This window comes from Alternaria conjuncta, assembly GCF_024043145.1.
Source record: "Alternaria conjuncta strain BMP 0040 chromosome Unknown scaffold_22, whole genome shotgun sequence".
NCBI classification, from domain to species: Eukaryota; Fungi; Ascomycota; class Dothideomycetes; order Pleosporales; family Pleosporaceae; genus Alternaria; species Alternaria conjuncta.
This window is the reverse complement of record NW_026250111.1, coordinates 268476-281241: the sequence shown is the minus strand read 5'-3', so window position 1 is coordinate 281241 and position 12766 is coordinate 268476. Positions and strand designations below refer to the sequence as shown.

At 54.3% G+C, this 12766-nt stretch overlaps 3 protein-coding genes across 3 annotated transcripts; 2 read left to right on the top strand and 1 right to left on the bottom strand.

Annotated features, from left to right (window-relative positions):
• Positions 1-967: 967 nt before the first annotated feature.
• J4E85_010318 (uncharacterized protein) lies at positions 968-2268 on the bottom strand (the record flags this gene model as incomplete). Its single annotated transcript, XM_051474530.1, has 3 exons — positions 968-1228; positions 1277-1833; positions 1884-2268. The coding sequence occupies 3 exons, from the start codon at positions 2266-2268 to the stop codon at positions 968-970; spliced, it is 1203 nt and encodes a 400-aa protein (XP_051321720.1).
• Positions 2269-4594: 2326 nt separating this feature from the next.
• Positions 4595-9640, top strand: J4E85_010317 (uncharacterized protein; the record flags this gene model as incomplete). The annotated part of the gene is made up of 3 exons (XM_051474529.1): positions 4595-6276; positions 6323-8939; positions 8996-9640. The coding sequence occupies 3 exons, from the start codon at positions 4595-4597 to the stop codon at positions 9638-9640; spliced, it is 4944 nt and encodes a 1647-aa protein (XP_051321719.1).
• A 733-nt stretch (positions 9641-10373) lies between these two features.
• Positions 10374-12395, top strand: J4E85_010316 (uncharacterized protein; the record flags this gene model as incomplete). The annotated part of the gene is made up of 4 exons (XM_051474528.1): positions 10374-10698; positions 10820-11833; positions 11882-11900; positions 12059-12395. The coding sequence occupies 4 exons, from the start codon at positions 10374-10376 to the stop codon at positions 12393-12395; spliced, it is 1695 nt and encodes a 564-aa protein (XP_051321718.1).
• Between the last annotated feature and the right edge of the window lie 371 nt (positions 12396-12766).

The window sequence follows — 12766 nt, the reverse complement described above, 5'->3', positions numbered from 1 at the left end:
CTTCATTTGCACGCATGAAACCGCAATTCTCCACTTCCTTTTCACCTTACTCTCCAGATTTACCCATAATCTGTTCTCATGATTTGAGTGCACGAAACCCACCATGCCAACATGATCATTTCCATACCATCCCAGTGTTCTTCACCAACAAACCCTCGTACGAACCCCCCTCCACCCAACTTTACCACACCCATCCCAGCACCAAGGCCATCCCAGCACCAACCCCCGAACCGCATGCAACAACCGTTCATCCCGCCCTTCCCCACCTCGGCGTAAGCGAACATACCGTAATCACCCACGTGTAGAGTTTTTCGTTTTTCGCGGGACATGAATCGACCTTGTTTGATGTACATTAAGCGTTTACCTTTACGCCCGCGCATAATTTATCGATAGCGAGGAAAAAATAGTAAACTTGATAGATGTGACAAGGGACCCCACTTCGGATTGATTGCATGCGTACCCCGCGTTGTGTACGTGGCTTGTTGATGAAAGTCTTGGTTGGTGACAGTGCTTGGGTAGAGTTTTCTGGTTCGTTGGTGGACAGTTGTCAGAAAGTTGTCAGGGTGATAAAGTGTAACAGGTTGAAAAGGTGGCGGAGTAGGTATCTGGCATGGTGTTACCCGGTATACGTCCCGTGGGTATCAAGTATACAAGTTGAAAATATGTCGAGTGATCGAATTGGAGTATGTAGCAAGAAAAGAATCGCTACACTAAACATGTACAGGTACAAACACCCTGGTATCCGCCAGACACCCCATGCCCTATAATCCGTCTCCAAATCTCTGCTGCGTGCATAGATGTGGGTGGATGTGAACCGTTCTCATAAACGCCTGTTACTCCGTCCAGCTAACCCATGCAAAGTGTCAAACCGCTGTCAGTCCGATGAGTACGCGTTCTCTGCCTCTTCTTCAGAGCACGTGTAATCCTCTTCATCAGAATACGTGCAATCCTCTTTCAAGAAGGATTTCTACTCCTCCTCTACCTCCTCCACGGTTGCGCGCGGCGCCCGTTGTGTGACGGCACCTTCTGGTGCGGCTTCTGAACCGGTGGGCTGTGGTGCGGAGTTGACAGGTTCTGAGGCGGGTGCAGCAGCGGGCGCTGATGCAGCTTGAGCGGGGGCAGCATCGATGGCACCCTTCTTGGGCTTTCCCCCGGCGGCCTTTGCAGCGAGTTTGGCAGCCTTCTTCTCCTTCTTTGCAGCCTTCTTCGCCTTGATGTCTTCGGGGGTCTGGAATCATTAGCTTTGAATCTACGAGCTTCAGCAAAAGAAACATACCTCTTGCCATGCGTAGACAGGCCGGAACGAGTCGAAGAAACCAACATCTTCAAACAGATTAGGGTAGAGCCAGAAGCCAGGTGGTATCGTGAAGACGGTAATGATGAAGATAATGAGCCGAACAATCGCCATGGCGAAGAACAATCCGATAAGACCAAGCATGCCCATACTCAAGTACCACACGCCCTGTCGCAAGAACAGCGGCCATAGAGGGAAGAGCACTATCGTAATGACGAGAAGCAGTGCGCCAACAGCGTACAGCTTCTGCTTCCATTGCGACCCCTCGTACAGCCAGATGTAGTAGTTGTCGTCGTTCGCGTCTTGGTGCTGCTCGATCTTGACTGTCCACAGACCCTTGACGCGCTTGGGCTTGGCGTGGTTGTGGCCGTCGTGCGCATGGTCGTCGACCTTTGTGACTCGTAGGGCGAGGAGAGAGAGGGGTAGCAGCTTGAAGCAGTTCTCGGCGGAGGCACGGTCGATGACTTCGGGGAGGAGAGGGTTCTTTGCTCGGGCTTTTTGATATGCGGGGGACTGGAGGGCACGTATTGCTCGCTTGACTGTTGGGTGTGAGTATGACGTCTATAACTTGGGTGTATGCAATGCCTACCTTTGAACATGTCCTTCCTCTTCTCGTCATGTACGACTGTCCTAGGCTTCAAGTCCTGCGACTTCAGCCAGTTGGCGACAGCAATGGCTTCTGGCTTGGGAGGACCGGGCTGTATGGGCTGTTGCTGCTGCTGCTGAGCACGCTGTTGCGCCTGCATTTGCGCCTGTTGCTGGGCCATGGCTTGCTGGCGCAATCTTCCGACGTATTCTTGAACCGTGATACCGTGTTTCGCTGCCTCGGCCTCCAGTTGCATCTTGATCTGGTTTATTTGCTCTGGCGTAGGCTTTTCGCCATTGGGACCGAGGGGAATGGGAATAGAAAATGAGCCTGGTGGTGGCCCGCCTTGAGGGGGACCCTGCTGCGGTGGGGGACCTTGCTCTTCCATGGTGAAAGGGAGACTCGTGACGTTCGGTGAGGTGAGTGCAGCGGTGCCTGTGCGGGGATCTCTTGGTGTGGAGGGCGTCCGGAGGGATATAGGCTCAGTGTCTGACCACCGTGGAACATTCGTAATGATGCCACATTGCGAATGGTAGGGCCGAGCGCGGCATGACTAAGCCACCCCCGACACAATAAAATCTCTGCGAGCTGCAACTCCAGTTCTCGACATCGCAAACACCAACTTTTACCACAGTTCTTTCTCGTCGCATTCACGGCTGCACGCACTGGTCTGCACTCTACTGTTTGTTACTCTCAGCCATCATCGCTATTGCATCCGCATGCAAACTTGCCAATGAGCAGTGGCTGGGCGCACAGTATACAGTCAGGGACCCATCGAACTACATCTCATACTAACCACCGCTCTTTCCTGAGTACCTGCATCTACTCTACGCCTTTGGCGATGAGGCGCACGTCTGGCCATTGCGGCAAGGCGTTGATGCTCGCCTGGAACAGCGCCGCTTCGTGTCGCCTGGGCGCATGCAGTGCTTCCACGTACAGTCCCGACAAGCAAACTTGGATATCAGAATCAAGCCAGCTCACTACGTCGCTGCCTGGATATGCTCCGAACCATGTATGCTGGCATGGTTCTGGCGGCGACACTATGCTCGTGATGTTCACTTCACCAACACTCTGGCCCTTACTTCCCTTACTGTATAGGCCTATTTTGGTGTGAAGAAGAGGAAATGACCCATTACTCACCGCGTTGTCTTGCCTTTTGGTTTGGCTCCAGTGGTCCTTTTTCGAGGTCAACATACATGCACATTGAGTTCCTGCTCATGGTCATGTGCTGTCGAATACACAGCTTCCGCTCCGTCCGGTGCCTCATTCTTGGTACGCTATGCGGATCGACATGCACCTGGCACATGAAACATGGCATCAGTGATGAGTTACTATAATGGTGGTTCGACATGTGAAGACAGATATGCAGTCGTCTCAGTCAGACAAGCAGCTGCAGCCGTATATGCGGCGGTAGTCTCGCCTAAATACAAAGGGCGTTTCGGGCGCCCCAGGCTACATCATCAGAGCGCGAGCAAAAGGGCCGGCCTGACTAGGTGACAAAGAACGGGCACGGCGGGCTGTTGGACGCTGGATGCATGGTGGTGGCCCAGTGGATATTGCGGCACCTGCATTGATGGACGCGCTGGTGGATTAGAAGGCTGATTGGCGCTGGAGATCGCCGTGAACGTTGGATGGGACTAGGGCCCTGGTAAGCCGCCGTCTCTGGCGGCTTGATGGCTCTGCAGCCCGCCCAGGTGGAGTTGGCGACGCGCGATGCGGAGAGCATCAGGACCGACTTTTCTTTTCATCGAGTCGGTGTAGCAGCGAGCGGCCTTCAGTCTTTCAGGCTTCACGTGTATTGACATCCGGCGCCTGACACGTCTTGCGTAGAGCGCGATCATCGATCATCGATCATCACCGGAAACCCCCAGACGGCCTGTCGTGTTGCAGCAGGGATCGCTCCAAGCCACCACTCGAACGACTGAGTGCATACGGAAGTGGATAGGCCTGCCGCTGCTTGGTCTCCGCCGCACCACACCTCGTCATCTCTCGCGCCCGCCTATCCGCCGACAGTGAGAAAAAGCAGGCATCGCCGCACTGCTGAGCGCTGACATTCTCGCCCTCCGACTCGGGCGCTGGACCGCTGCAGACACGCAGCCAGGCAGAGACGACGTGACGGACCGCTGCTGCGCCCCAGGTCGCCGTCCGTACCACGCTTATCCTGTGCCCCAAGCCCGCTGCTGTGCGCCCTCCGCGCAGACGACTCCCGTTCCGCGACACGACGCCCGACCGCGTCCCACGAACGCGCAAACTATCCGCCCGCGAGTGCGCAGCCAGACCGGCGGCTCTGGTGCATGCGAGTGGGTACATTCCAGACAGACACGTCTAGGGACCCGCCCTTACCTACCTACACCACCGGCCACCGCTCCTCGCCGCATATCCTCATCCACCGCGCGCTGACGCCTGGGGCCACCGCCACACTCCGCTCCCATCCAACCCCGCGACACACCCGTCATTACCGGCGCCGTAAATAGACGCCTACCTGCTGCCGACAGCATCTGCGACCACCTGTTCTCCCGCTACTGCCGGGGTCTCTGCTGGTGACGTGCCAGTACGGGGACGCCCGGTGCTGAGGAATCCGAGCCACGCCCCAAAAGACATGTCAGTCGTAGCAGACAGGCGACGATTTCGCGAAGGCATCGGCACCAGTCGCTCCTGGTGAGGCTGTGTCGACCCTCTGAACACCACTCCCACGACTTGTCTGATATCTCACCATGACTATGGTTCGGCAGTACCCCCCGCAGCCGCCGTCGCAGCTTCCCTCCTCCGTGGCCTACAACAACATCGCTCCTGCCCCCGCCCACGCCCCGTTCCTGCGCAATGCCGCCAACCTCGAGGGACACAGTCTCGCCCAGCAAGCGCGGCCGCAGCAGTACGCCCACCCGCTATCCAGACACAACTCGTACGGCTCCCAGCCCTCCGAGTCTGGCCGGACACCCAAACCCGCAGAACACATGCTTCGCCGCAAGACGCCCAACGGAATTCTGGCAGCTGCGTATGACGGCACATCCGTCGAGAAGAACGGGGAGCCGCATGCAACCAAACACATCCTCCTTCCCGTGACAGCTGAATCAAAACCACCTTACGGTGTCAAGCAGGATCTGCCTCTTCGCTCGCCAGGTGTCAACAGCGGCTTCGGACACGGTCAACAGAATACGCCAGAATGGAGTCCCAGTCGCTACTTCGAGACCGGGTCGGGTCTTACTGGCCAGCACCTACCCCAGATTGATTCTATGCTAAATCAAATACCCACGTTACAACCTCTTCTTCCATATCAAATGTATGGCCATCCCTTCTGCGGGCCCATGGGCCCGCCCTTCCAGGCACCGTTGAATCCGACTGTTTCCAACGACCAAGGACCATTTGGACCCTATTGGCACGACGGCACTTACATCCCATATCGGCCTGCTGCCATGCGGGATCCTCGTTTCCTACATCATCCGAGTCACAATTGGAGTCACCCGCATAGTAATGCCTTTATCAGTCACCCTTACAATGTCGTGCCCAACTATGCTCATTATCCGCAAAATCCTGTCCACCTGGATTATACCCAAGGCGCCTACAACCATCCAGCGAGGCCGTCAATAGACTTATCCCCCTATGCACAGCCTCAAAACCATGTCGCGTTAGACTATCAGAATCAATCGCTACCTCCCCCTCTCACACAGCGTCCTCAAGATTACCTACACTCTGGCCAGACGACGCCAGTCGCGGAGTATACCCCCATCATGCCGACCGACGAGTACGGGCCAGAGTCACCCAACGGGCAAAGTCGGGAAAAGGTGTTTGCTTGGGCTCACGCAGTATATGTGGACCTACTCAAGTACCTTCAATCAACACGTAAAGCCAATTCGCAAAACGCTCATGGACGTACACACCATAGACCGCACATCTATCCTAAGCCGCCACGGCAGCCTGGACTCAGTCTGTCGAGTTCCTCCACCAACAGCGTTCCATCTCTGGAGCGACGTGTCTCATATCCTATTCCTACTCAGTATGCCTCTCACTCGAGGGCAGATTTCGGATCTAGGAGACCCGCAATGCCACACTCGCGCTCCCTATCCGCGTGGTCCGTAGGCAGCTCGGATGCAAATGGCCAATCATGGCAAGGGGTACCACCGCAACACTCTATGCTGCCCCCAATGCCAGGCATGGATCCACCACGTACCTTGCGGCGGACCTCTGGCTCAGTCGCAAGCGCCCATCAGAATCTCCGCCAGGGCCTGCCTCCGAGTATGACCGCTGCCTCAGCGCTCGAAGCGATCACGAAGCATTGTGAAGAGAGTAAATGGAGCTGGATAGATGGCATACTTTTAGGGGGTTGTCTCGCGTATGCACTAGGTGACTATCAAAAGGCTCAGGACTGGTACAAACACATCCTTACCTTGGACAAAGAGTGAGCACCCCACTTTCTATCCCCGATTCATACTAACGCACACCAGTCATGTTGAAGCTATCTCGAACCTTGCAGCTACAATGCTTGCTCTTCAGCAGAAGCGTGAAGCCGAAAACTACTGGAGACGCGCAGTGAAACTTCGACCCAGTTACTTCGAAGCTGTCGAGCACTTGATTGGCCTACTCTGCAGTGACCACAAAGGTCGTGAAGCTGTTCAGGTCATCGAAGAAGTTGAACGGCATTTGAGATTTGCCAAGAGGGCCGACGCTCTTCGGAGCCTCGAAGTTGAAAGCGAACGTTCTGCCTCTGAAATAAGCGAGTCAAGTCTATCGGAAGCATCTGATCGGCCCGTGTTTGAGTTCGAGGGGGAGGACGAAGCCGTCTTCAAGGATCTAGACGAGCTCCCTGGCTCGGACCAGCCAGGCTTTGGTTCAAGCGGCTATGCCATTGCTGGTTGCGACAACGGTCGCGTTCTAGCTCTGGTGCATGCCAAGGGCAACATGTTGTACGCACTCGGCGACAATGCCGGTGCCGCCAGGGCTTTCGAGAACGCGGTCCTCATCGCATCTGGACCTCATCCCAATGGCATCGATGGCCTCATCAGGCGCATTCTTGGCGTCGTTGGATACAATGTAGCGGAACGCTCTCCAGGAGGTCGACGTATGCCCCCATCGTCTGATCCTATACTGCTACCGCCGGACGCAGCGACCAGAACGGCTTTGCTCTGCTTCGCGCCGCACGGCCAACTTCCGGGCCTGAAATACGTTCCTAGCGAAGGTCTCTCTAGGAAGGCGGCTATCTCGACTACAAGCAACTCTCTGCTTTCGTTAGCAAAGATTTTCCAGGACGGCATGGCAACCAACTCACCCAAGAATACCGTTTACCAAAGTAACTATGGTGTACGAGAGATTTTGGCTCTATACTACCTGTCGCTTTCCCTGCAGCCTAGCCCATCGACTGCAAACAACGTGGGCATTCTCCTCGCTAGCGTACAGCAATCTGCCCCTTCGAAAGCCAATCCAATGTCGCATGCTTTTGCCGGACCCCAAATCCCTGGGCTGATGCCCGGTAGTGGAGTAGCTCTTGCGCTTTCGTACTACCACTACGGACTCCAGCTCGATTCATCCCATGCGCATCTCTATACAAACCTTGGAAGCCTCTTGAAAGATATCGGCCAACTAGAGTCTGCTATAAACATGTATACACAGGCAGTCAAGTGTGATCCGAACTTCGACATTGCTCTCGCCAACCTCGCCAACGCCGTCAAAGACAAAGGCCGGATAGCCGATGCAATTTACTACTACAGAAAAGCAGTAAAGTCCAGTCCAGACTTTGCCGAAGCTGTCTGCGGGCTTGCTAATGCCCTTAACTCTGTTTGCAACTGGGCTGGCAGAGGTGGTATTGCCGAACACGGCGGATCAAGAGACCGCTGGCATGTCAACGACAGTGGCATGCTTCTAGACGCCAAGATACCCGGTGCGTCGAGCTCAGGTTGGATCCACAAAGTCGTGAAATTGGTCGAGAAACAGCTTGCCGATGGTGAGGACTGGGGTCGAGGCATGATGAATGAACAGTTCATACAAGATGTCATCCGTCCCCTAGCTCTCACGGGGAGCGCGCAAAATGTGAAAGAGAAGGAAAATAGCATGGTGTCAGTGTTGCAGCAATGGAAGGGTCAAAAGTGGGAGGGTGCTCGCATCGTACGACTCGTTGAGCGTGCTATACGATGGATGACTTGGCAATGGTACCAGGATCGCTACGTCACTGGAACACAGCGACCACCGGCCTCCTACAAGAGACCTCAATTGCCAGCAGCTTTGACGGTACCTGCGGCGCCTACTGTCCTACCGTTCCACACATTCACCTGCCCCATGTCGGCTAAACAGATACGTCTTATCTCGCAACGTAATGGCCTCCGCATTTCGACCTCGACGTTGAGAGTCCCTTGGTTACCTGCGACCGTCTACCAGCCTCCTGCGCCACCGAAACCATACTTGAGGGTCGGCTACGTATCATCGGATTTCAACAACCACCCGTTGGCCCACTTGATGCAGTCGGTATTCGGTTTCCACAATCCAGGTAGAGTGAAGGCATACTGTTATGCCACCACAGCGAGTGATGGATCAGAGCATCGCAAGCAGATTGAGAGGGAATCGCCTGTCTTCTACGATGCCAGCAGCTGGTCAGCGGAACGACTTGTTCACCAGATAACTCAAGATGGCATCCATGTTCTTGTCAACTTGAACGGCTACACAAGAGGTGCGCGGAATGAAGTCTTCGCTGCCCGTCCCGCCCCTATCCAGATGGCGTTCATGGGTTTCGCGGGTACTCTCGGCGCCGAGTGGTGCGACTATCTTCTTGCCGATGATACCGCTGTTCCTCCAGATACACTCCGACAATGGCGCCGTAACATTGACCTGGAAGACGCTCTTGTAGACGACAACAGCGGTGGTTCAGACGAAGAATGGATCTACGGAGAGAACATTGTCTTCTGCCGGGACACCTTCTTCTGTTGTGACCACCGGCAAAGTGCTCCAGATTCGCAAGGACGACAACCCAATTGGGAAGAAGAGCAACAGCGGAGGTGGGCCATGCGTAAAGAGATCTTTCCCAACCTCTCGGATAATGCGATCATCCTTGCAAACTTCAACCAGCTGTACAAAGTAAGTTCACTTGCGCCTCTTCCATGTTTCTGATCGCATACTAACGCTATCATCAGATCGAGCCCACGACGTTCCGTACCTGGTTACGCATTCTTGAAAAGGTTCCCAATGCCGTTCTCTGGCTCTTGCGTTTCCCCGATCTTGGTGAGACCAACCTCAAGCAGACAGCTCTTGCCTGGGCAGGTGCAGATGTAGCAAGCCGCATTATGTTCACCGATGTTGCACAGAAGCATCAGCACATCTCTAGGGCTCGTGTCTGCGATCTGTTCCTCGATACACCGGAGTGCAATGCACACACAACCGCCGCCGACGTCCTCTGGTCTGGAACACCACTACTGACGTTACCTCGCTACAAGTACAAGATGTGCTCTCGCATGGCAGCTTCAATCCTCAAGGGCGCGTTACCCAAGACACCAGCAGGTGCTCAAGCTGCGAAAGAGCTTATTGCGAGCAACGACGACGACTACGAAGCCATGGCCGTACGTCTCGCACGCAACTGCACGTATAACGGCTACCGAGCGCAAGGCCGTTTAAGTGAGCTTCGCCGCATGCTTTACGAATCACGATGGTCAAGCCCGCTTTTCGACACCAGACGCTGGGTCAGAGACTTGGAAGATGCTTATGAGATAGCATGGAAGAAATGGGAGAAGGGAGAAGGTGGCGACATTTGGTTGCAACATGAACCATCTCCGCGCGCTTAGCGATCGACTTTTATCATTCATTTAGACCGCCGGCATAGCTGTTTTTGTTTGCGGCGAGCATCACACATATCTGGGTTAGACTCTGTCGGCATACGCCAAGGGACCCTTGGATTTAGCGAGCACTTACTTTCGTTGTTGTTGTTCTTCTTCTTTGTTCCTATACCCCATATTGATTTGGATTGGATATTTACGGATGTTTAACTAGCTTATGTGGCAACCTTCATCATATGCGCGCGAAGTAGATAGCTTCTGTCGCTTTCTGGAACAGCATTTTCTTGGGCGTTGGATGACTTGCATGGCACCGTGACGGAGCTGAATACTATCCACCAGTTGTCTCCGTCTTCTTTGTTCGCACTCGATCTGAACGTGTTCTGAACTTGGGTTTCATTAAGCAGCTCACGGATGTTTCTTTCGCCTGACAACAAAATCGGCACCATTAGAAGTACGATGCACTCCACTACGCACATGTACAAAGATGGTGCCATCTAATTATCTAAATTCCAAGTAAACGACTCCGAGGACTGGCTGAGAAGTCATGAATATGCGTCATGTTGCGCTCAGGAAATGAAGCAGTAAGCTCGATCGGAGCACTAGCAAAGCTTAGCGCGATCGCATCTCCACAAATCCCTCCCCTTACACCTAACCTGCATCACGAAGCATTGCAACCAGCAACATCAATTCGCCATTGGACTGCCAACCCTCTACAATTATCTACACACGTATCCAACGCGCCATGGCCCCGCGCAAGAAGGCTACCACGGTCGCCAAGCCCAGTAGCAAACCTAGCAAACCCAGCAAATCCATCATTGCACCTCCCGCAACACCTCTGACGCCAGCAATACCACCTGCACGCGCACATGATGCGTCTTACCATTACCCGCTTCTTTTGGACAGTCGATCAGATTGCGACGCGTTGTTGAGTTGGTTCCACGGCGTTGCGGAGACGCGTAGTATGCCGTGGAGGAAGAAATGGATCGACCCCGAAGAGTACGAAGATAAGGAAGAGCTGGGACGCGTCTTGTCGAAGAGGGCGTATGAGGTTTGGGTTTCGGAAGTTAGTGAGTATATGCTTCCTTGTGGTGGAGTTTTTGCGATTGGACGCGTGAACGCGGTGTCACGTGCTTTGTTCGCGATCGCGTCTCTGGAGGTTTGATGAACCGTTGGCTGACAATTGCATAGTGCTCCAACAGACTCGCGTGTCGACAGTAATACCGTACTTCAACAATTGGGTCGAAAAGTGGCCCACGGTTCAAGACCTCGCCGAAGCGAACCATGATGATGTTCTTTCCGTATGGAAGGGTCTGGGTTACTACTCACGTGCAACACGTCTTCATGAAGGTGCGAAGGCTATGATTGCCAAATCTGCTGGTGCTTCGTGCGCACTCCCCAGTGGTGCTACGGAGCTACAGGAATTTCCCGGCATTGGAAGATATACCGCAGGCGCGGTGTCTAGTATCGCATTCGGTGAAGCAGAGCCTGTCCTCGACGGGAACGTGGCGCGCGTGCTCAGTCGACAGCTGGGTTTGTACATGGATGTCAAAGATAAGAAGGCTACAGACGTTCTTTGGGATATGGCTGATCGACTAATCAAACATGCTTCTAACTTTCCGGAAACGCGGACGAGTGAGGTGCCCGGACTGTGGAATCAAGCGCTTATGGAACTCGGATCCACTTTGTGTACGCCGCGACCCAGGTGTGACGAGTGTCCTATTCAGTCGACATGCAGAGCCTACAGCGAAGGAAAGGCGTTATCTGACAAGCGCCAGTCGGCGGTTGTAATACCTGACATCGAGGACGCATGCTCTCTGTGTGCGTCGTTAGATACCGAAGACTTGGTTGCAGTTTCTGAAGACGCAACGAACGACGAGCCGCCACGAGCGAACAAAAAGAGAAAAGCCACCACGAAACAAACAAACACTATCTCGCAGTACTTCGCTATTGGAACGCCAAAGTCAAATGTAGAAACGGAAGACGACGACGATGATCTTGATAGCCCACCTGTCGAGGATTCCAAGAAGCGGAAGCTGCCGGCGCCTACTGGAGAGTCGAAATCTATATCCACGTACTGCTCACTATTTCCGAAGAAAGTGGCGAAGAAGAAGGCAGCCGAAGAAGACTGTGTGGTATGCATGGTAGAGTTGCGCTCGAATGACGGCAGCAGTAAATGGCTGATAGAGCAGAGGCCCGCCAAAGGTAAGCTTTGCACTACGATACTAAAGCACTGCTGACGATTGCGTGAAGGTCTCCTCGCATCACTGTGGTACGTAATAAACGCATGCTATCATGGCGCCACTGCTGGGTGGCTGCTCGGGTACTGCCTAACGCCCATTGCCGTCCAGCATCATATCATGTCTCATGATAGGCCCATTGCTCGGCTTTTCTTATCTAGTGCTGGGGCGTACGCTGACCGTGATACAGGCAATTTCCGCAGAACACGCTGACTGCATCACACAAGACGCCTCAGCAGCGCAAGACGTCGGCGCAGCAATACATCTCTGATCTCGATGCCGGCGCCGCTGACATGAGCAAAGCGCGTTTTGTTGCCAGCTTTCCGCCATTGGTCCATGTGTTTAGCCATTTGAGGCTGACCATGCATACCTATCAGTACAGGATCGACGCCGATAAGGCCGGAGATATCGAGCTTACATGCAAGGGCCCGCCCACCCGCAAGTGGGTAGCCAGCAAAGCCATGGACAACGAGACCTTGTCTACGGGAATGCGCAAGTGCTGGGACCTCGTTTCCGAAAGCCTCTGATGATGTTGTCGCGAGACACTTGCGATGGGTGAGTTGAGACAGGTTCCACGTGCGCGGTACCCCACGTCCCGTTATCTTCCGCCAAGCGATACACATGGCTGGCTTCCGCTTTCCGCCTCCTTGGCCATCTCCACTCCTCCTTAGTGTCCTGGGGAAGTGGAACGATAAGGAACGTTGAATGGCTCTCACTATACCGATCACGGCGAATAATTCCTTCCCATGGCAGTGGTTCTGCTAACGGGTTTGTGGTTGGCTGGAAACAACGCGTTGCATATCATGTTATCCTGGGAATGAGATGGCGCGCTCGTGCAACCGAGACGTACGTAGGGAAGAGATCGCTGGATATAAACGTGGTCGATCCCCGAGGGTTC